Source organism: Gadus chalcogrammus, chromosome 14 (assembly GCF_026213295.1).
Source record: "Gadus chalcogrammus isolate NIFS_2021 chromosome 14, NIFS_Gcha_1.0, whole genome shotgun sequence".
NCBI lineage: Eukaryota > Metazoa > Chordata > Actinopteri > Gadiformes > Gadidae > Gadus > Gadus chalcogrammus.
Genome location: NC_079425.1, coordinates 10,133,295 through 10,156,949, shown reverse-complemented (window position 1 = coordinate 10,156,949; position 23,655 = coordinate 10,133,295). Strand labels below are relative to the sequence as shown.

At 46.1% G+C, this 23,655-nt stretch overlaps 2 protein-coding genes across 2 annotated transcripts in view; one reads left to right on the top strand and one right to left on the bottom strand.

Annotated features, from left to right (window-relative positions):
* Nucleotides 1-42: 42 nt before the first annotated feature.
* LOC130404063 (switch-associated protein 70-like) lies at nt 43-11,268 on the top strand. The gene is made up of 12 exons (XM_056608664.1): nt 43-261; nt 1,871-2,011; nt 2,902-3,075; nt 3,479-3,712; nt 4,064-4,210; nt 4,347-4,455; nt 4,716-4,897; nt 6,271-6,378; nt 6,873-7,039; nt 7,550-7,748; nt 8,702-8,798; nt 8,994-11,268. The coding sequence occupies exons 1-12, from the start codon at nt 166-168 to the stop codon at nt 9,104-9,106; spliced, it is 1,767 nt and encodes a 588-aa protein (XP_056464639.1). The 5' UTR covers nt 43-165; the 3' UTR covers nt 9,107-11,268.
* A 4,592-nt stretch (nt 11,269-15,860) lies between these two features.
* Nucleotides 15,861-23,655, bottom strand: part of sbf2 (SET binding factor 2) — a 51,479-nt gene continuing 43,684 nt past the window's right edge. The window contains exons 27-34 of the mRNA XM_056608072.1: nt 21,356-21,482; nt 20,521-20,648; nt 19,101-19,328; nt 18,796-18,903; nt 17,841-18,031; nt 17,084-17,171; nt 16,811-16,942; nt 15,861-16,288 (exon numbers count right to left, since the gene is read on the bottom strand). Coding sequence (XP_056464047.1) covers nt 16,190-16,288; nt 16,811-16,942; nt 17,084-17,171; nt 17,841-18,031; nt 18,796-18,903; nt 19,101-19,328; nt 20,521-20,648; nt 21,356-21,482 — 1,101 coding nt within the window. The 3' untranslated portion in view covers nt 15,861-16,189. The remainder of the gene's footprint in view (nt 16,289-16,810; nt 16,943-17,083; nt 17,172-17,840; nt 18,032-18,795; nt 18,904-19,100; nt 19,329-20,520; nt 20,649-21,355; nt 21,483-23,655) is intronic.

Sequence of the window (23,655 nt, the reverse complement as noted above, 5' to 3'; positions counted from 1 at the left end):
GGGGTAACCAATGTTCACCGGACTACCTAATTTACATGTGTTCACAGAAAATTAGCTGCGCCATCTGGGTCACATGTCTCCGAGTCTGGTAAAACCACAGGGGGATTGAGGCTTGACGTAGAGCAACGGTTAACTACGTGGTGTTCATAGACTCACTGGATTAAAATGTGGAAGAGTGACGAGCTTTTGAAACCAATATGGCATGCGTTCTCCGCTTTGGACGTGGATAAGAGTGGAAAAGTCTCAAAATCTCAATTAAAGGTGGGACGTTTTAATGTTTGTGTAATAGTTTTACTCAATATTTGTACTTTGTAATAGTAATACTAAATATAGGACGCATTATCATGCAATTATATATTGGCCCATGCAATTGTACTCATGATTTATTGCAAAAGTGGTAAATATTTGTATTCTATGCAGGCTACTTTTCTCCATAGGAATCAATGCCAGTTAATAGACTACTGCAGACCTGTGTAAAGAAAACTAGTTTTTGTCTTCAATTAAATCTTAAATTATTTCAATACCGTCAGAGCAATTAAAAAGCGTCTTGGTCGTTGATGGTCATATGGATACTAAGAATATCAATAGGCTATATAAGTAGCCTATTAATATGGAAGCATTGCTTATTAAAAATATTACACATTGTATTACAACAATTAGGTCTACATTAAAAACACTTTTTCACACTAAATGTTTATTAGTTACATGTCTCAAGAAATATATTACCCTTGGGTACGAAGTAAATGTATCCGAGTGGAAACAGATCGATGTTTATTGTAACTAGATACATTTGGCCATATTATTGGATTTAAAAAACTTAAATTACTTTATTGAGAGTGTCTGAATATTAAATGAGGATATCATTATCGACGCCAAGTAGGTTATGTTTTTTGTGCGTCTGGCCGAGTGCCTGTGAGCCGGGTATCTCTAAAGATAAGCACCGATTTTTCTCGAATTTGGTGTGTAGGTTAGTTATAGGCAAGTTAAGGAGTTATTAACTTTTCGTACAGCCAAAGGGTGCGTGTCATTCCCCAAAAGGTGAATAACTTCTTATGGTGGTTTCTTGTCCTAAAAGGGTTGTCAAGGGTTCAGGATGATTGATGAGTGACATCCTTATGCCCTGCCCACTTCCTGTGGGCGCCCCTCCCCCCTCTAAAGGGGGGCGCCTGTGGGGTCAGCTTGCTAAATTAACCTGTGAGAGCAGTTACTCTGCAGTAATTTTGTCTTGTACCAACATAGAAACTTTTATTAGTATAGGAGGATTGATTTCAAAATACTGCTGCTCACCTATAAATCACTAAACGATTTAGGGCCCAAGTGTATCACTGAAATGCTTCCGCTACATGAACCCTGTAGAACTTTAAGATCAATTGGACAAGTCAGCTAATTGTTCCCTGAGTCAAAACAAATCTTGGAAATGCAGGATTCAGTTTACTATCCAACACATAGGTAGGATTAACTTCCTAAAGATCTGAGACTTGCTTCAGCTCTGACTACTTTTAAACCATTTTCTGTGATTTTGCTGTATCTGCTTCACTAAACATTTGTTTCACCCAATCGACAACATCTGCCAATAAAATCAATGTCTACGTGAACAGTACGTGGTTAGCAGAACTGTAGTTTTGATCATAGTTACGTATCGTTACGCTGTTTGTATCTACTTTATAACCTTTACAATATTTGTTCTGTCAAAAATGTTTCATCAAAATACCTAAGTATATATATATATATATATATATAGATAGATAATACAAAGTTAGCCGTCTTCCAGGAGCCCATAAGCATAAGAGACCACCACACTGTGGGCTCCAACCCACAGGTTGGGAGAATCTGGCCGTGGTCGCATTAACCCGTGTTGTTGGTGTCTCAGGTTCTCTCCTACAACCTGTGCACAGTGATGAACATCCCTCATGACCCTGTATCCCTAGAGGAACACTTCAAGGATGATGACAGAGGCCCCGTCTCTAACCAAGGCTACATGCCTTACCTCAAACGCTTCATCCTGGAAAAGGTATAGGCCGGCATCGCACCCTTCATGTCACCTATCCTAAGATTGTGCTCGTCAAATGGGAGTTCGGCTATCTTCCTTTTCTGAAGCCGATCGTCAAATTTGCCCATTTTGGTTAATCTGTAGTGAATCTAGGGTAAGACATGACATAAATCCAAATTAAACAGATTTGATGGTAATGGGACATTATCCTTCCTTTACTGTAGTGTAGTATAGCTTTGGTTTGCTGATCTAAACTGCTGTAATGGGCTGCAATACAAGAAACCCTCCTACTAGCTTATTCTTAATGAGGTTAAGCACATCTGGGTTCCACTGCCCTGCCTTTGCTAGAGTAGAAACTTCCTGTTAACCATTTATTGATATATATATATTGGGATGTTTTAGTTCCTATTGTGGATAACATAAAACTTAACTCAGTTCTAATGAATACAATATATATAGCCCATTTCAGACACAATTAGCTTAGATAAGTAAAGATAAATAGTAAAACGCTACAATTAATGCAATTGAATCAAACTACTTAAAAAGTTTATCTCACTGAAAACATCCATGTTTCTCAGTCAAAGTATTTCTTTTTTAAATTCAACTGTGGTAAATACACAATACCCGGCCCGAAAAGAACCATCACCTGGCACATGTAACCTACTGCAGTTTCTTTTGTCCTTGTGCCTTCAGGGCTTTTCCGTGTCTTTCTCTCTTGGATTCTGACTTGCATCGTAATGAAGTAATTGAAAACATTAGCTCTATACGCCGCAACATCCTGTGGAATTCATTATGTGGACGAAAACAAATGACATTTTCCTACTGAGGATTAGTGAATAGTCTTCCCTTGTGTTTGACCTATACCTCCTGTTTGACCTTTACCTCCCTTTTTCTCTCTATTCAACTCATAGGCAAGGGACAATTTTGATATGCAGGAATTTAACAAGATGTGCTGGACATTGTCCTACAAGAAAAATATGAACTCGAGAAGTCTCCTCATTTCAAACGAGGACGCCTTCAAAGTCTGGTGCATTTTCAACTTCCTGTGTGAGGACGCATACCCGCTGGTCATCCTATCAGAGGAGGTGAGGGTGATCAGTTGAAGAGCGAATACACACCAAGTAGTTACTGAAGCGTGTTTCAAAGTAAACATTTATGGATGATATTTTTGCTCATCCAATACAAAGCATATCACCCATGCGGAAAGCAAATTGATTAATGTTGAATTAAGATTTATATAATTATATATAAAGAGAAGAATGCCAATGGAACCATCCGTTATTAGTAGCATATGAAACATACCAATGCATCATATATTACTGTAAATATACTGCTCCACTGCAGAAACTAGCAGTGTGAGCGCATATTCAGGCCAGTATACCTTCGCCACATTCACGCCAGCGATACGATTTTACAAAGGTAGTAGGGTAGTGACAAACACGCCACACAGTATATACGTATATATATGGTTTTGATCTACCTTTCCAGATTGAGTACTTGTTGCGGAAGCTCTTGGAGGCCATGGGGAGCAGCTGGAATCAGGACCGCTTCGCAGAGTACAAACTCCAGCTGAGCCTGCAGAGGAACAACGGGGGGCTGAGTGCCTGGGAGCTCATCAACCTGGTGGGCATGGCTCACTTTAGCAAGGGCATGAACCGGCAAACCGTGTCCATGGGCATCACTCAGGTGTACCAGGAACTCATCCTGGATGTGCTCAAACAGGTGAGCCCGTGTGGAGGAATCCACCTGATCTGGATCTTATATTCTCCAGAGCGTTCTATGTGATCGGCGCCTATGTGTGTCTGTACCTAATTATCACATGCTTTCCACTTGCTAATGAACCATTTTTAGGCCCCGAAAAGTCAGACCCTAGTGTCCTGCATTTATCTTCCATCCACCTTGTTTACACCCAATCCATCTCTGCCATTAAAGCTGAAACTCTTTTCAGTTTTTCCGGAAATTCTTGTTTTTCCTCGACACCAGTTGAACCATGACCTGTGCCGATGTAAAGTCCCATATTTATGTATTGTTTCATTTTGTTTTCAATCCTTCTGGTTGTGTGTGTTCTGTAAGGGCTACGTGATGAAGAAGGGTCACAAAATGAAAATCTGGTCGGAGCGCTGGTTCATACTGCGATCAAACACACTCTCGTACTACTTATCTGAGGACCTGGTGGACAAGCGAGGTGACGTAGTTCTGGATCAGAACTCCAGTGTTGAGGTATTTATAATAAGTAGAACAAAGGTGTTTATTTGAACTTCTGTCATGATCTGCGATACAACAATGGCAGTGAATGGTATTGCGTTTAAGGAACTCAATCTGTTTTTTTACGTCCATTGCACACACTTCTGCCCAGTCCCTCCCAGACAGGGAAGGCAAGAAGTGCTTGTTCGTGGTCAGATGTGCAGACCGAATCTTTGAGCTGTGTGCAACTGATAAGAAAAGGAAACAAGAGTGGATCCAAGGTATTGACATACATTGACCTCGTGTCTAATGTATTTAATTTAAACCAGCACTATAGCTACACTATTTATCTTGCTTCTCCAATCTTGATCCAATGCTTGATTGCCCTCGGGCTTACTTGTACATTTTGCTTTGGATATAAAACCTGCCTAAATGTACGTGTAACGTAAAGAAGCCTAAATGTGTAAAACGGACAATGATTGCGTTGAGGCTGTGAGATTGTATGGTTCACTGTGTCTCCAACCCTGTACCTCCTCACCAGCGCTACAAACCTGCCTGCAGCAGGTCCGGCTGGGGCTGCTGTCGCCGCACCGCGAGGCGCGGCTGCGGCGGCAGGAGCTCCGGCAGAAGCACACTGTGGGGGAGGAAGAGCTGACGGAGCGCATGAGGCAGCTGCAGGCCACCAACGAGAACAAACAGATAGAGCTGGAGGTCATGCGAAAGGTGCTGTAATGACACACGCTCACACAAGCTATGGAGGGCCGAAAGGTCCAAACTGCGCACCATTGAGTGATTTCATTGAAATAGACGTCAATACAGCGTTTCTGCCATCATAATGATGTAAAAAATACAAAATTTGTAGTTTTGGAACGCGTCAAATAGTGCATTCAATAGCGTATTATCATATCAGCAAAATTTGCTCCACCTCTTGATTCTTGCAGCCAGTGATAATGAAGCTTCTTCCCCCAATCAGCAATTACCAAAGTCGGATCACACTAGTCCCTTAATGGTCTTCTTTAAGCAGCTGAAGGCTTTATGGAATAGAATTCTAGAGAGGGTGTGTGTCTGATCTTAGGCCACAGGCTGAGTGGATGGTGCCTTGTTTGTGCAAACTATTTTAGAGTAAAAGTCTACACAATGAAAGGTTAATACTTACTCACACTGCTCCTCTTCCTGGTGGGAGAAACTAATCCAAATCCTTTCCGTTCTTTATGTTGCGTTTCCTTTCAGCCTTTCAGGGGTTCATTATAGATCAAGTGTTTTTTAGGACTTCATTGTGTAGACATATTTGGTTGAGTTGAGAATGTGGAATGGAAAGATTGCAATTACATTTTAATTGTGTGTGTGTGTGTGTGTGTGTGTGTGTGTGTGTGTGTGTGTGTGTGTGTGTGTGTGTGTGTGTGTGTGTGTGTGTGTGTGTGTGTGTGTGTGTGTGTGTGTGTGTGTAGATATATACAGTCTATATATATATATACTGTATTCCCTCAGTAAGTTACTTTATTATGTTTCATATTTGTCACCAAAATATGCTTTGGTCAGTATCATAATCATGATATCCTGCTGTTTCGTGGCAAACATGTATAGCAAAAAAGGAAGAGAAAGATAATATGCAAACATCTCAGACACCTGTGTTTGTTTCGAAGGGGAAGTCCGGGTGGGGTACATTTTTTTTTTGCAGTGTTTTGTATATCATTAAGATGAACTTCTGCTTTTTATCTTATTAAAATAACCATACCATCCTATGTACCTCTCCAATCGCTTCACTAGAAATGTTGTTTTGCTTCTGATTTACTTATGCGTATATACTGTAGGTATACTGTGCCCTTCCAAAGTCCATCGATATATTTTTTAATTATTATACAGTAGAAACACAAAATATTCTTCTAAAAACTGCTTCTAAAAACAACCCTGCACACCTTCATTAAGTGACATGTTTTCTTACATACAGTAAGTGAGCTTCATTTCAGAAGGATGGGCTTCTGAGATGGATGTAAGCATGGGTCACCTGTGGTCAACGAGCTTACACCTAAACAAGCAACAGAATAACCTTAACCTTAGAATAAGGTTATAGCCTTAATGTTCCTTATGCCTTTCAGAAACTGGAGGAGGCGGCAGCATTAGCTGCCATGGAGGAGGAGAGGAGGAAGCAGACACAGACAGACCTGCAGGATCGCTACATGCTGGACATGGCTAGAGAGAAAATGGTACAATGTCTCGTCAAATGCTGTCATTACACTTCAATGAGGGTACACGTGAAGAAGCCTCAAATGATGAACGGTAACTGTGTGTACCTGGCTGCATGTTGGACCAATGGCCGGGTGGATGGGTGTGTTGTACGTGTTTCTATCATGCGTGTCTTGTATGTGCTTGTTGCACGTGTGTGTCTGTGTGTGTGAATTGTTGATTTGTGTGTGTGTGGGTTTGTGCGTGTGTGTGCTATTGTTGTATGTGTGTGCGTGCATGCATACCTGCACGTGTGTGTGTGTGTGTGTGTGTGTGTGTGTGTGTGTGTGTGTGTGTGTGTGTGTGTGTGTGTGTGTGTGTGTGTGTGTTTGTATGTCGATGCATCCCTGCCCACATGTGCTTGTGTGTTTGTGTACGTTGGTGTATGGGTGCTTGTTGTACGTGTGTGAATGCATGCCTGCGCGTATATGTGTGTGTTGACCCGTGTGTGCGGGTGCGTGTCCGGTGGCACTAGGAGCGTGAGCAGATGGAGCAGCAGGTGGCCCAGAAGACCAGCGAGCTGGACCAGTACCTGCAGCGTGTGGGCGAGCTGGAGGACATGTACAAGCGGCTCCAGGACGCCCTGGACCAGCAGAGGACCGCCAAGGAGGAGGAGGAGGCCATGCGCAGGCGGCAGGCCAGGTCTCACAGAGCACACCGTCACACACACGCACGCGCACACACACGCACACAGGCACGCATACAGGCACCAACACACACTCACACACACACACTCACTCAGCAACACACACACACACACACATACAGACAGGTAGGCACGCGCGCACACACACACGCACGCACGCACGCACGCACGCACGCACGCACGCACGCACGCACGCACGCACGCACGCACGCACGCACGCACACACGCACACACACACACACACACACACACACACACACACACACGTGAGCATTCTCACAGACAAACACACCAACAATTAAAATGCACTTGTATGCATGCATGAATGTCGCCCGTGTGTGTGTGTGTGTGTGTGTGTGTGTGTGTGTGTGTGTGTGCGTGTGTGTGCGTGTGTGTGTGTGCGTGTGTGCGTGTGTGTGTGTGTGTGTGTGTGTGTGTGTGTGTGTGTGTGTGTGTGTGTGTGTGTGTGTGTGTGTGTGTGTGTGTGTGTGTGTGTGTTGGAGCAGGCTGCTGGCAGAGGAGGCAGGGAAGAGGGTGGAGCTGGAGCAGCTGCACCTGCAGCAGCAGAGGGCCATGTGCCAGGTCCAGGCAGAGAAGCAGGAGCTGGTGGAGGAGCGGCAGGCCCAGGAGAGAGCCCTGCAGGCCGCCACGCTGCAGCTGCAAACCCTGGAGGAGGAGAGGCAAGGGGCCCTGGAGCAGTACCAGGTCAGAGGGGCTGAGTTGGTGTGTGTGTGTGTGTGTGTGTGTGTGTGTGTGTGTGTGTGTGTGTGTGTGTGTGTGTGTGTGTGTGTGTGTGTGTGTGTGTGTGTGTGTGTGTGTGTGTGTGTGTGTGTGTGGTTATATGCACGTTTATGTAAGTGCACATCCAATTCAGGATGGAGTTCTTTTGTTTTTCGGGTTGAGGAAAATAGAATCAGTCAATATTTGCATAAGCATGCGTACAAACGCACACGCAAAATCCCGCACACACACACACACACACACACACACACACACACACACACACACACACACACGTGAGCATTCTCACAGACACACACACCAACAATTAAAATGCCCTGTGGTTCATCGTGCATGTGGTGGCGTGTGCACTTGTATGCATGCATGAATGTCGCCCGTGTGTGTGCCCGTGTGTAGAGCAGAGGTCCTCTGCAGTGAGCAGATAGTTCAATCTGAATGCATGGCCCCTCCCCAAACTTCCTCATTTTGTTCTTATAAGGCAGCCATGACTTTAACTATTTTGCAATTACAAGCTGTACGTAGACTTCAAATCTCCCCAAGCGTAGGCCTACATGTGCGAGTTTGTATGCACAAGTAATGATGTGTGAATGTGTGTGATTTGATGTGTACGTTTATTTGTGGGTTCTTTGGTACCGATGTGTGTGCAAGAAATCTGCATCTTGCGCACCCAGATATTGCCTGCACAAAATATTCCCAACCTTTGCATGCAGGTTTTGAATGCGTGTGCAAGCGTTGAAATTTGATTTGAATGAGTTGAAATTTCCTAAGTTGCCTCCCCTAACCAAACAAGCTCCAAACCATACACTCAAGTACAGTATGAATGACTGGAGCCTGTTATTCACATCCTTTGGGCTGCGTGGGCTGGTTATACAACACCTCACTTTTTCCTTTTCTTCCTGTTTCGTCTATTTTTATAGGAAGTGACTAAAAAGCTGACGCTGGCGGCAAACAAGACAAAGAAATGGAAAACTAGAGTAGCCGAACACGAGGGATTAGTACGACTCATTCAACCAGGTGAACTTTCAATCTATTATGTTTGATAAATTAGGTGTTATCAGATATGTTGCCTCAGTCCCTCATTATGAGACCTTCATTTTGGAACTGTTGACAGACACGTCAAAGAATGGCCTTGTGAAACATCTCTTGTATAAATATTGCTGCATACATTGACGGTTTGGTTGTCCTCGGATAATTGTGTGTCCCTGATAGGTCACAAGGGGCCCCAGATCATGACTAACTGGGGGCCAGCCTCCTTCACCGATGCCGAGTTGGAACTGAGGAAGAAGTCCTGGCAGGAGAAGAAGAACCAGGGGGTCCACTGACGCAGTGACCACAAGCACACACACACACACACACACACACACACACACACACACACACACACACACACACACACACACACACGCACACGCACACGCACACGCACAAACGCACACACACACACACACACACACACACACACACACACACACACACACACACACACATATGCACACACACTCCATGCGTGTTAACCATCAAGCCCTCACATGTTCTAATGTTTAACTCTTTTCGACTGCTGGGGATTTACATGATATTAACATGTAGTGTGACCGGCAACGCAAATGATTTATCTGCACTCTGAATCTGAAACTGAACATTTAGAAAATGCTTTAGCCCAATTTCCAATAGTCAGTATTTTATGTCTTATTTTTGATATTTCTTTTTTAACTGGATTGGATCCATAATTAAATGACTAATCGGACTTGTGTATATGGAACTTACTTGTTGTGATGACTTACTGTAACATTTGAATACAAGGTTAAAAGTGTGTGTTTGTTCATGTGTGTGTGTGTATTAACGTGTTTATGTGCGATGTTATGGGATGCCATGTGTAAAAAACGAAATTTGGGCGCGAAGCATTCAACCTAACCATTCCACACACAATAATTATTTTATTAATACACACACATTCATTCATATTATCCCCAATAGAAAGCATAGAATTTGAAACCGGATTGAAATTTAGAATTTCATAAGGAAGTGAGAGAACAAGACTGGTTTCATCCACTAGATGTCAGCGTAGTCACAGAAAACAGTCTGAACACGCAAGGGCAATTTTGGAGTCCGTATTTGCCTCGCAAGAGAGAAAAAAAAAGGTAAAATCACAAAAAGACAAATCGAGCATTTGCATGTGTTGTGTAATTATGCTTCATATTTCACTTTGCATGGACATACGTCTCCACTTCCTGGTCGTTTTGTTGGAGCCATGTGTCCGTCTCCCATCACGCATGTGAGGAAGCAGCTGGTGACACCAGCAGAGAAGAATGCGCATGGAGAGCTAGTTAGGGTCTCACTGGGCCCCAAGTGTCCTGCGTGTAGCCTTCAATGGGGGGCCAGTAAAACCCAGACAACAGTCCTGAATGTTCCTCATGAGGATGATCCGCAGATGTTCCGTGCCTCTCTTTGTATTTAATCAATTCCTCTATTATTTATAGTGTATACAGAGGGTGATTGATAGTTTTTAAAGCAACACTAGCCTGTTTTGTGCTATTTCTTGGTACTGTTAGGCTCATCTCAGAGCATGTTCCCACTATAACTCTGGCTCACTTTGCTTCAGAAATTATGCGATAAATAAAGTCTCGTATAATAGTAATAGTATTTTCTCCTTACCAACTTGCCATGGATAACACACTGAGTGCACTTGACAAATAACCTAGTCGGAGAAAATGACTTCATGGGCCTAATAGTCATAAATTGAGAATGACTTAAATAAATTGTTGTTCCTGTTTTAACAAGGTTTAGTTGACGTAAAGTCTGTGGCATGAGCGAACCCAAGTTGTCTTGCCATCGCCTCTTGTCAAAACAAATCAGGAGCTTCAGCGATGGAACACTGTTCGATGCTTCTGCTCTCCACTCATGCCTCTAATGGAAGATTTGATCCGTTCTACTTAAATGTTTTTCCACTGTTAATGCAATTTAACACAGGCTAACTTTGGTAGCCCTGTAAGAGCACAAAAAGACAGCAAAACAGCCCCCAACCAATCCAATATCTCAAATCGATTGAGATCGTCACCTTTGTCTTGGTCGACGATTGTATTCTGAAAAAAAGAAGGGCCAATTACTTAGCCAGCCAGCACTGTAGAAGCACAAAAGACAGCACAAAAACAAACAAACCAATCAAAACTCCTAGATTGCTCTATAGAACAAGCAAGTGAAGGGTTAGTTCATGCCAAGGTCATGGTTTGAGGGTGGGGTGATAAGACCTTCTATTCATACACTAAGCTGGGACCCCCCCCTCCCCCTATGAAAACATCAGATGGATGAAAAAGCCAAGTCTTCCGGCTCGTGCTGCAGTCAGGAATGTGATGCTCAACCAACAAACAACACAAAAGATAATGTCATTCGCACAACGCAAAAGCAAGTCCCTACATGGACATGTTTGTGTGTCTGATTGGCAGCACTTCAGTGGGTATCTCTATACCCCAGGATCGATTGGGTCCCGGAGGGAAGCCTTACTGCGACACATCGTTCTGACTCTCAAAGAACGCCAGGACTCTGCGCAACACGTTTTATGATGAAACTCATCGAGGTTATTAATAAGCTTCCTAGGCACCAGAGACATTTGGCGTCCAGTTCCTTACGTAGTACTCTACTGCTCATTATTTTAACTATTTGTTCAGGAACACTGTATCCAAGGGTCACTGCAGAAAAACAATGACACACACACACGTGCTTAATTGCTAAAAGTTGTGGTATTCCAAAAATAAGGAAAAGATGTCTCCAGCCGGCCGGCCAGGGCCCATGTGTTCAGGGGGGAAAAAACAAGAAGAAAAACCTTAATTCCTGTGTCCAATTCATCAAATCCCTGTCCAAGAGATCCCCATCTAAATAGATTTGAAATGGGAACATTCTTCTGGATGGTCTGGTGGTGAATAAATATCTGGCAGATGCCTGTTCTCAGGCCAACACGTCTTCCCACGGTGACCTCCACATGGTTGGCCCGGAGGACAGGAAGCAGAAGTTTGTGGGGGGTGGGGGGGGGGGGGTGGGGGGGTGGAGGTGGGGTGGAAGACACCACGGTGAGGGGCCAAAAGCTATGAGTCCGGGGCACGGATGGTCACAGTCTAGACTAAATGCATTTGGAACAAGTCCTGCCTGGTTCTCCCCCCACACACACACACACACACTTCGCGTGGAAAAGGCTCACTGTAGCTTGAAGCTGCTGGGGGACTCATGAGTGCTCTCTTCATGGATCATTTGGGGCAGATATCATCACCTGGGGGCCGCAGTGTTTTGTGTATACGTTGGCTCAGCAACAAACGCTGTGTTGTGGATCCCAGGTTGAGACCTGTGTCGGGGTGTGATACAGCATGAATCGGTGTCTGTGTGTGTGTGGTTTGTGTGTGTGTGTGTGTGTGTGTGTGTGTGTGTGTGTGTGTGTGTTTGTGTGCAGTCAGTGGGTGGTAAGCAGGTGGTATGCCTGCTGTAGATTGCATCCCCTCCCCCAGGTTTCCATCCGCGGTGAATCCACTGCATTTCACTATAACATTAGTAATGCATTCAGCTTTGTGTTACTATAACATTAGTAATGCATTCAGCTTTGTGTTACTATAACATTAGTAATGCACTCAGCTTTGTGTTACTATAACATTAGTAATGCATTCAGCTTTGTGTTACTATAACATTAGTAATGCATTCAGCTTTGTGTTACTATAACATTAGTAATGCACTCAGCTTTGTGTTACTATAACATTAGTAATGCATTCAGCTTTGTGTTACTATAACATTAGTAATGCATTCAGCTTTGTGTTACTATAACATTAGTAATGCATTCAGCTTTGTGTTACTATAACATTAGTAATGCATTCAGCTTTGTGTTACTATAACATTAGTAATGCATTCAGCTTTGTGTTACTATAACATTAGTAATGCACTCAGCTTTGTGTTACTATAACATTAGTAATGCATTCAGCTTTGTGTTACTATAACATTAGTAATGCATTCAGCTTTGTGTTACTATAACATTAGTAATGCATTCAGCTTTGTGTTACTATAACATTAGTAATGCATTCAGCTTTGTGTTACTATAACATTAGTAATGCATTCAGCTTTGTGTTACTATAACATTAGTAATGCATTCAGCTTTGTGTTACTATAACATTAGTAATGCATTCAGCTTTGTGTTACTATAACATTAGTAATGCATTCAGCTTTGTGTTACTATAACATTAGTAATGCATTCAGCTTTGTGTTACTATAACATTAGTAATGCATTCAGCTTTGTGTTACTATAACATTAGTAATGCATTCAGCTTTGTGTTACTATAACATTAGTAATGCATTCAGCTTTGTGTTACTATAACATTAGTAATGCATTCAGCTTTGTGTTACTATAACATTAGTAATGCATTCAGCTTTGTGTTACTATAACATTAGTAATGCATTCAGCTTTATGTAACTATAACATTAGTAATGCATTCAGCTTTTTGTTACTATAACATTAGTAATGCATTCAGCTTTGTGTTACTATAACATTAGTAATGCATTCAGCTTTGTGTTACTATAACATTAGTAATGCATTCAGCTTTGTGTTACTATAACATTAGTAATGCATTCAGCTTTATGTTACTATAACATTAGTAATGCCTTAAGTTCTGTGTTACTACAACATTAGTAATGCCTTCAGTTCTGTGTTACAATAAAATTATTAATGCCTTCAGTCCTGTTTTACTATAACATTAGTAATGCATTCAGTTATGTGTTACTTTAAAATTGTTTATACGTCAGTAATTCTTTCACAATGTGTCAACAGCTGCAACATGTTTACAACATTACCAACACCTTCAGTGAGACCTGATGAGAATTAGCATTTGTGATGCACATGGGCCTGTCATTATTATAGCAATGTGTAAGGGATAGGAATAGCTTGAGGGTCACCTTGCATTAGTACATGTAGCCGACCAAATCCCCCATAAATGTCAAACTTAAAAAAATGTGTTAAGAAAAAGAAACAACATTCTTCCTTCAACTTTGGTTCACGGGGACTCTTGTGGGAAACATAACCTCCTCGTTAATAAACAATATATGCGTGCATGTGCTGCTTAGTGCAACATAATAAGTCACGGAAATAGTTTCAGTTTATAAATCTGCATTTCAAAGATGGTTAAGTTAATAGTGTACAAAAGAAAACAAATCAAAGAAAAAAAACACAATGAAATGACCCTGAAATTGCCAAAATGTGTCCCTCATCTTCCTGGAAATGCTATGTGAGAGCCAACAGGTTGAAGAGCTAATCCATGTAACCAACTGGGGAGGCTAAATATGGCTTTATGCACAGGCCAGATGTGAGCCGAGGGCAGCTCATTGCACCTGCTCTACGATCAAGATGCTGTACGGGCTATAAAACGCTCCCTACTCCAAACCTTCGTTGGACAACGCTCCTTTGTTTTCCCAGTCAAGCTGGCAAAATCCAGCCCAGCTTGGGTATCCCGCCCAGGAAACGTCTGCAGATGAGACATGCCCGATCCTAAACACAGGCTGAAGCCGCGTCTGTCTCTGCTAGACCCAGCGTTGCTCCAGTCTCCGCTTACCCTTTATTGAAAGACTTTAAGAATGAAGAGATTTTTAATAAATGTCAGGAAACTTGATTTGGGCATTCTGATGTATCATGTGGTGAACTTCATGATACATGCCAACGAAGCCTTAGCCAACCTAGCCTCAATATTTATACGGAAATCGATCTTTGGCGCGTGGTTTTTGTCTGAATGTAGTGGATACAGCGGTAATTCAGTGATGCTGTGTGATGAATGGAAAACAATAAAGGTTGTCCAATCTCAAATGTTAAGTGTTACATTGTGTGGATGAATAATTCATCTATTTTAATGATATACAGAAAGACAAAAATCAGCACATAAATGACCCTGGGTGTTGTTTCAAGTACTTTCAAGTAGTTTATTTCCAAGAGAAGTTAGTGACACAACACAACACAAAAGGTACAAAGATACAGTAATACACAAAGGCTACTCGTATGACTTGGTAGTTCATTTTTTGCTTTTTTTTTTAAGAAACAGTATTGATGCACAGACAAAAAACTGATAAAAAATACGCCACAGCCTCACCAATCAGTTCACCCCCCCGTTTAAAAAGCCCTTAAAAGACACAGAGAAAGTCTGACGAATGGAGAAATACAGTTGTATCTCCTTCATTTTTTTTATAACACAAAGAAACAGGCTACTCAGGTATTTGTACAAATAACACATTATAAAAGTTTGACTGCGGACTGGTCACGGCATGGATTAAGATTAAGAAAAGGATACACATCGACGCACTGGTAAAAATGAAATGTCAAATGATTATTTACATTAAAGACTAATCCACAACACTTGAAAAGGAGTTACATTTTTTAATAAAAAAAAAAAGAATAATTTACATTTCAAGGAACAAATGTGTTATCCATGTGTCAGAAAACATTAACAACGTTAAACCCAAAGGGAGAAAACACTTATTTAAATAAGAAAAATTCAGGTAACTGTTTGAACTTTACTGTGCAAATTCTTTCTCCTCTGAGCTCTTGTAAGAGTAAATGTCGTCTGTACAATATAAAGTAATCTTTTGTCTTTCTGTCTGCGTCTGTTCAAAACGGATAAGGAGTGCATATTTTAGAGCTGAGTGCAATTAGATTGCCTCGTTGTGCATGAAAATCTCTGAGTTTTGGCGGATCATACTTTGACTCGAGCAGCAATAACTGTTCTTTCCTCATACTAAAATATCTGATATAAATTCTCTCGTAGGCTTTCAATCTACAATTCTCTTCCTTTAATCTAATAGTCTTAAATCCATAGACCTAACCACAGTTTGTGACGGCCAGTGATATTGTATTGCTTTCCATCTATTAGCCACGTTGCACAGGGCAACCTTTATTTTGGTAGTGTAAACCCTCAAACATATTAGCTTATCATAACTCGCTTCTCCTCACGTAGTCTGCGTAGTCTATTTGGTTACGGGCCCGGTGGGGGGGGGGGGTTGACAGCAAGCAGAGACCAATGGGGGGGGGGGGGGGGGGGGGGGCGGTGGCGTTGGCCAACTCCAACACTCAAGCAGATAAATATAGCGATGACAGCCCCAGCAGGCTGCCTTGAAACAGGCGGATTAGGGGGGGGGGGGGGGGGGGCGCAGTAACACCCACGTCCTCCCCACACCAGGCACTTGGTTCACTTGTGGTCCCCGTGGTTGACAGCTAAGCTAAGATAAGCCGAAGCTGTGTCTCTTTTGTGAGATAAAAAAAATTAAAAAAGATGAAAGCACCTTTGGGGGGCGCGGGAGACCTTTTGTCGGCGAGGACCCTGCCGTGACGAAGCCGTCAGGCCACGTGGTTCTGGGTGTGTGCACCCATCAGGCCACGTGGTTCTGGGTGTGTGCACCCGTCAGGCGTCGGAGATGCAGCTCTGGATTTTGTCCATCCAGACCAGAGCGGTGGGAGCGTCCGAGGCGCAGAAGTTGTAAACTCTCTTGCTGGTCTTCAGCTGCAGGAGAGACAAACCAGGCACAGGACACATATTTATATACCTTGCATTTTTCGTATGCGATTTACGCACGCACCGGCACGCACGCACACACTCACACACACACACACACACACACACACACACACACACACACACACACACACACACAAACACACACACACATACAGGGCTTGAGGGCTTGTACATCAGAATGAATCCAATACTGCACAGTATTGAGAGGCCTCATGGGGAGAAACTGTAAATATATAGTCATCTAGGCAAACTTTGTTTGGCAACATCTCACTTGAGCAACACCTTGGCCGTTTCAAACACAATCATGTCGTCCCGTATCAAGAAAGAAACTATTCATCACCGAACAATAACCCCAAAAGATAAACGGGACTACAGACAAAGTAACGACCATTCAAATGCTCCTGTGCTACTAAAAACGGCGGTGTTCTTTGCAATGTCTCGTCAGGAGGAACCAGCCCTAATGGCCGGCACTGAACCGTGCACACAGGGAGGGGGGGGGGGACTTACGTCAAAGAAGGCCTTTTCGCTGATATGTTTGGGAGCTCCGATGGTGGGGGCGGCGATCACCACCGACTCCACCTCGGCCAGGTCGATGTGTCCTCTGCAGTTAGTGTCCTCCCCGGTGTCGTAGTATCGCAACTGTAAGGACACACACACACACACACACACACACACACACACACACACGCACACACACACACACAGGCACTCTCAGGTCAGCTGATGGAGGACAGCGTGGCCTTTGAGGCGGTGAAACGGTGTGTTATCCGTGTCACTCACTTGATGCTTTGTGACGTCCAACACAAACCAGCGCGGTTTCCATCCCTTGAGGAGGGCTCCGCGCTTGTACAGGATCCCCTCGTAGGACCTGGGAGGAGGGACACAGAGTGAGCCACAGCACTCAGGACTCGTCGGTCTGGGCCTAGTTCTTCATGCATTCCGACTCTAAATGTCAGCGAGAATTTCAGGAGAACAAACCACCAAGAAGTTTTTAAGTTTTATGTTCTGTAGCGTTACAGGAGGTAACGTGTCATTTACCTCCAGGAGTCTCTTCGAACTTTGTACACGACAACGCTTCAATTAGAAGGTCTAAATAGCAACGTGCCTCAAAGGACTAGCAGTAGCAGTAGTATACAACAGAACTCCCAATTCTTTACAATGCACAGAAAATCACGTTAAAAAAACATTGTCTTTAGGCATGTTTCCCCAAAAGTAAAAGGAAAATGGTAAATGGACTGCATTTACATAGCACTTTTATAGCCCTTTTACCCAAAGCGCTTTACAATATTGCCTAACATTCACCCATTCATGAACACATTCACACATCGACGGCGGCGTCAGCCATGCAAGGCGCCAACCAGCTCGTCGGGAGCAGTTAGGGTCGGGTGCCTTGTTCAGGGACACCTAACCTCGACACCTTGCGGGTGCCAGCCAACCCTCCACGTCCTGAGCTACCGCCGCCCAGTAGTGGCTCCTATTCCTCCGGTCATCACCAGGGCTCGGCCGAACCGCCGCCCCCCCCCCGACGGGTCCCCACCTGTTCTCGTCGTTCTTGGGGGTGAACTGGTGGTAGAGCGTGGCGGCGCGGCGGTTGACCCCGTTGGGGGTGACGGCGCTGCGGTCCTCCCCCAGCCCGCTGTCCGGGAGGTGCATCATGGAGCGCCGCTGGAACGCCTGCAGGCCGGAGGTGGGGATCAGCCCCGAGAGGGACAGGGACTGCTTCCGGAGCTGGAGGACCCCACAGGGACATAAACACACACACACACACACACACACACACACACACAGAGAGACAAAGACACACACACACACACACACACACACACACACACACACACACACACACACACACACACACACACACACACACACACACACAAAGACACACACACACACACACACACACACACACACACACACACACACACACACACACACACACACACACACACACACACACACACACACACACACACACACACACACACACACACACACAGACAGGTATACAAAGGCAGACGCAGACATACAGGCAGGCAGATACAGAGACAAAGACACACAAAGACAGGCACACCGTTTAAACGATTAGTGAAAAGATCAACTGAATACAGATCCAACTTTAATTAGAGGAGTCCATATGTCTCTGGACAACCGATCGACTTCACACTCGGTGGCAGTTACGAGGACAATGGGATATCAGCGTCTGGCGGGGAAAGGTTTGGATGCACAGTTCTCGTCACACAGCATGCTGGGATTATTAGTGCGTTACTACCGCCAACAGTACAACGGTGTAGTATAACAAGATGGGGGGGAACTCTATTAACAGCCCCACCGCGAAACGGCGGTGAATGGACGCACCAAAAACACTGCACTCGTTTTTTGTCTAAATGAGAATCAACGACGAACTGGAGAGATGAAGGAGCTTTTGATGGGTGATTGGTAATTAGGTAAAAAAATTGTGCATCTGCAAGTGTTGGTATGCAGACGCTTACGTTTCCTTCTTGCTTGAGGTCTTCCTGGACACTGGCACGGACCTGCTCCAACGTAGTGTGCCACCTCTCTGGGGACTGGTGCAGCTCGCCCTCTAGCCTCTCTATGTCCTGCACACACACACACACACACACACACACACACACACACACACACACACACACACACACACACACACACACACACACACACACACACACACACACACACACAGAAACCATTTGAATTATTCCATGTTAGACCCTGCGGAGGGAAACAAGACAAAGCCACCCACATCAAGAGCAGAGAGCCCCGGCTCGGTGCTTACCGCCAGCAGCTGGGTGATGGCGTCGGGCTGGGCGCGGCTCACGCTGCTGTAGCAGGGCCACACGATGCGCCTCCTGCTGGTGGAGATGGTGTCCGCCTCGTCGCCCCCGTCCCCCCGCGACGCCATCATCCTGCAGTCGTAGGCCGGCCCGGTGGACAGCGTCTCGTCCGTGAAGAAGTCCCACTTGGCCAGGCTGGGGATGTTGATGATGACCGGCTTCAGGGTGGGCTGCAGGGCGGGAAGGGGGAACGTTTAAGAGACAGGACACGCACATGCACCCGCACACACATACACAGCGAGTGCACACACACCTGCAGCAAGCAAACACACGCACAGCGAATCAAACATTTTCACACACCGAAAACAAAATAACCTTGAAATAGAATAGCAATAAGCAGACGGAACACGATAATCTATCAATATGAAGTACTATTAATGGTAAACGGCCAAAGCAATTGAAGACGCACCACCAATGAAAATAGCTCAAAGAGCTAACTATGGCTCATGGGTTGACCAAGGGTCAAGTGGTGTGATAAAACTGTCTGCCTCTTGTGAATAAAAATAAGTAGGTTGTCCGACCATTGCCAAATCTTTAGGGCCAGTGGGAAAGAATGTGGTCAACATTAGACATTCCTCTGCATGCTAAATCACAACACAGTGTGAGCAGTGCAAACATTAGGTCCTGTTATTGCTGCGCCTATGACGATTTATACACCGTGAAATATGGATACAGACAGGGTATTATTGGCCAGTGGGCAAGCCATCAGCACGACTGGGCCTTCCTGGCGCAAACAACATCCCTATTAGACACACACACACGCTTGTTTTGATTCAGCAATGGGGATGCGCTGTTGCAGGCCATCCAGAGAATTATTCAGAAAAAGGTCATTATACAAGGTCACACATTCGCACATGCACCACACACACACACACACACACACACACACACACACACACACACACACACACACACACACACACACACACACACACACACACACACACACACACACACACACACACACACACACACTTTCGGTTTCATGGGACTCATTCCCCTGACTTTGATGTTCCTGAAGGGGGGCATTATCAAAACAAGAGCCCCCTTCATCCTTTCAAGCAGATGGCATGAATTACCCTTGTTTATTGGAAATGGAAGATCATTAAACTACCAAACTGCTTTTAAATAACTTTTAAATAAAAGAGGGAACATTCATGGGTCATAACACGAGATTTTAAAGAGCTTCGATGAGCTCCGGATCTAGATATCGAAAAACAGACTAACTGGAAAGTCCATATTAGCAGCCAAGCGCTCTTCTGCTAAAACCTAAAGCAGGCAGACCAAACAGTCTGACAAAGCACACGCACACACACGCACACGCACACACACACACACACACACACACACACAAGCCCTCACCTCAGTCTCACTGGGCCGGTACATATAATTGAAGAAGACGGGGCTCTTCCTGTGCATTCGGTTGATCCACTCCCAGATGCACACGCCCCTCCTGGCCTGCTTATCCCCCTTGTCCTCGAACAGCGTGCCTGTGGACGAGGAGGAGTTAGTCATCGGATTGGGGAGGCCATGGTACCCGGGGTGGTCAAACAGGCTGGCCTGCTTGAGTCACCACCATGCAAAGTCACCACTATGCAAAGGCCCCTGGAAAGCAAACATGGTGGTCACTTTGCATGGTGGTGACTCTCTGCCGACGGGTGGACGATCGTGTGTGTGTTAGTGGCAGACTGTGAGTCACTTATAGTAACGTGCTTGGAGCAACCAGCGTTTGGAAAAGCACGAGATAAGCGCCATTATCTCTGAACGCAATCCTGCAGGAGTGAACAATTTCTAAGGAAAACATAGGCAAATGCAATTACCCTTCCTTGATTGGCCGAGGTAATAGCCAAGCGACTGTGAAGTCATTTGGTGAAGAGAGATTGTGGTTCTCTCTACTTCATGGTCTAGAGGTGCCATGGCTATCTCTAGCCAAGGTAATGCTCCGTTGGGGGCATAGCTTGACTAATAACTCTTTCTCCATCGCTCCCAGTGAACAAGAAAGTCAACTTAAATGATATGACTCCAAAGTATTACAACAAATGTATTCATTATGATTAGATTATAGATAACAGACTTGCAAGAGAGGTAAAACGGCTCTCCGGATAGTTTGGAAGACGAAAGCTATGTTTTGTGATTGCTATCTAAGCCACATAACCTCCCAAAGCCCCGGGCCTTGGCCTTAGCACAGCTCACTGACCGTGCTCTAGGCGCTCGTAGTCAGAGTCCAGCAGGAAGTTCTTGAACCGGTTGGAGATGTGATGGTACGCCAGGAACTTCACATACTGCTGATTGAACTCAAACTCCAGAGGATGCTGGTCCAAAAGCTGGAACAGAGAACAACAGGGGGGGGGGGGGGGGGGGGGGGGTGGGGGGTTACTCATCAAGATATCACACTGAGCTCATCCCATGCACCGTGGCCACGACGGTGACTTGCACAGAGAAAGACCGAGGGAGGGGTGTGTGTGTGGGGGCGGCGGCGGGGGGGGGGGGTTACTCATCAGAGATTGGACTGAGCTCATCCCGTGCACTGTGGCTACAATGGCGACTTGTGCATAAATCTCCAAAGACGGGGCCCAATTAGAAGCAGGAAAGTACTGCCGCTGCGGCCAGCACACAGGGCGGGGTGCGGGAGGGGAAGGGGGGGGGAGGGGGGGGGGGGGGGTGACATCATGCCTCTAAAGAAACGGCTCCAGAACTATTATGTCCGTCCCGAGGGGAGACCACTGGCTGCTCGGGGGCCACCTGGGTCCATTGGCAAAAACAACAGCTGGTTCAGAGATGAAGTACTTCTATTTTCAGAGCAGGATCGCCCCCCCCCTCCGGGCTATGGTTGTCCAGAACCCCTCGGCCGCGGGCCAGGCGTCCTCAGCAGCCAGGGGCGTCGCCTTCGACGAGACCAATGTCAAAACTATGTGTTGATGTCAGTGTTGGGGAGTGAACTCCCAGCGCCACCCGAACCCCACGGCACCGTGGCCTCCACAGTCAGCAGTACCCCCTCTCACCCTTTCCCGCCATTGCAGCCCCCGCCTCTTCTCACTCCCCCGTCTCTCTCTCACTCTCTTCCACCAACCCTCGACCCCCCCCCCCCCCCCCCCCGTTGCTCCGATCTCTCTCTCTCTCTCTCTCTCTCTCTCCCTTGCCCCCCCTCTCTCTCTCCATCCTCTCGCCGCCCTCTCTCCCCTCTCTCTCCATCCTCCCTCTCTCTCTCCCTCCCCTGCCCCCCCTCTCTCTCCATCCTCCCTCTCTCTCTCTCCATCCTCCCTCTCTCTCCCTCCCCTGTCCCCCCCCTCTCTCCATCCTCCCTCTCTCTCTCCATCCTCCCTCTCTCTCTCTCCATCCTCCCTCTCTCTCCCTCCCCTGTCCCCCCCCTCTCTCCATCCTCCCTCTCTCTCTCCATCCTCCCTCTCTCTCTCTCTCTCCATCCTCCCTCTCTCTCCCTCCCCTGTCCCCCCCCTCTCTCCATCCTCCCTCTCTCTCTCCATCCTCCCTCTCTCTCTCTCTCTCCATCCTCCCTCTCTCTCCCTCCCCTGTCCCCCCTCTCTCTCCATCCTCCCTCTCTCTCTCCATCCTCCCTCTCTCTCTCCATCCTCCCTCTCTCTCTCCCTCCCCTGTCCCCCCCCTCTCTCTCCATCCTCTCCCTCTCTCTCCCTCCCCTGTCCCCCCCCTCTCTCTCCATCCTCCCTCTCTCCCCCCAGCCTCTCTCCATCCTCCCTCTCTCTCTCTCTCTCTCCCCTGCCCCCCCTCTCTCTCTCCATCCTCCCTCTCTCCCCCCAGCCTCTCTCCATCCTCCCTCTCTCCCCTCTCTCTCCATCCTCCCTCTCTCTCTCCCCTCCCCCCCCCTCTCTCTCCATCCTCCCTCTCTCTCTCTCCATCCTCCCTCTCTCTTCCTCCCCTGTCCCCCCCCCTCTCTCCATCCTCCCTCTCTCTCTCCATCCTCCCCCTCTCTCTCCCTCCCCTGTCCCCCCCCCTCTCTCTCCATCCTCCCTCTCTCCCCCCAGCCTCTCTCCATCCTCCCTCTCTCTCTCTCCCTCCCCTGCCCCCCCTCTCTCTCTCCATCCTCCCTCTCTCCCCCCAGCCTCTCTCCATCCTCCCTCTCCCTCTCTCTCTCTCTCTCTCTCTCCCTCCCCTGCCCCCCCTCTCTCTCTCCATCCTCCCTCTCTCCCCCCAGCCTCTCCCCATCTCCCTCGCTCTCTCTAATAAAAAACCCAGGTTTAAAAGCACACCCAAGCCTCCCGTGAGCCCTCCAAACACCCCCAGACCCCAATTTTCCACTTAGAGAGGAAACACGCGATAGAGAGAGATATTGAAAGGGATGCTGAAGACATTGCTGGGTGCTGAGCTCTGGGTTCCTGCACACACACCATCTGGGCAACAGGCTCAGGCCCCTTCCCCCCCCCCCCCGCCTCGGCCCACTCGCTCGTTGAAAACGACCGAGCCAAGGCGGGGGGATCACAGAGTGCAAAAAGCAAAACCAAATGGACACACAATGACAGCTGA

What these genes read in the sequence shown, in the direction of transcription:
- LOC130404063 (XM_056608664.1), top strand. Translation starts at nt 166, where the DNA reads ATGTGGAAGAGTGACGAGCTTTTGAAACCAATATGGCATGCGTTCTCC. An exon ending in TCTCAAAATCTCAATTAAAG is followed by an intron (nt 262 to 1,870) that starts GTGGGACGTTTT and finishes TTGGTGTCTCAG; the next exon opens with GTTCTCTCCTACAACCTGTG. An exon ending in TGGTCATCCTATCAGAGGAG is followed by an intron (nt 3,076 to 3,478) that starts GTGAGGGTGATC and finishes CTACCTTTCCAG; the next exon opens with ATTGAGTACTTGTTGCGGAA.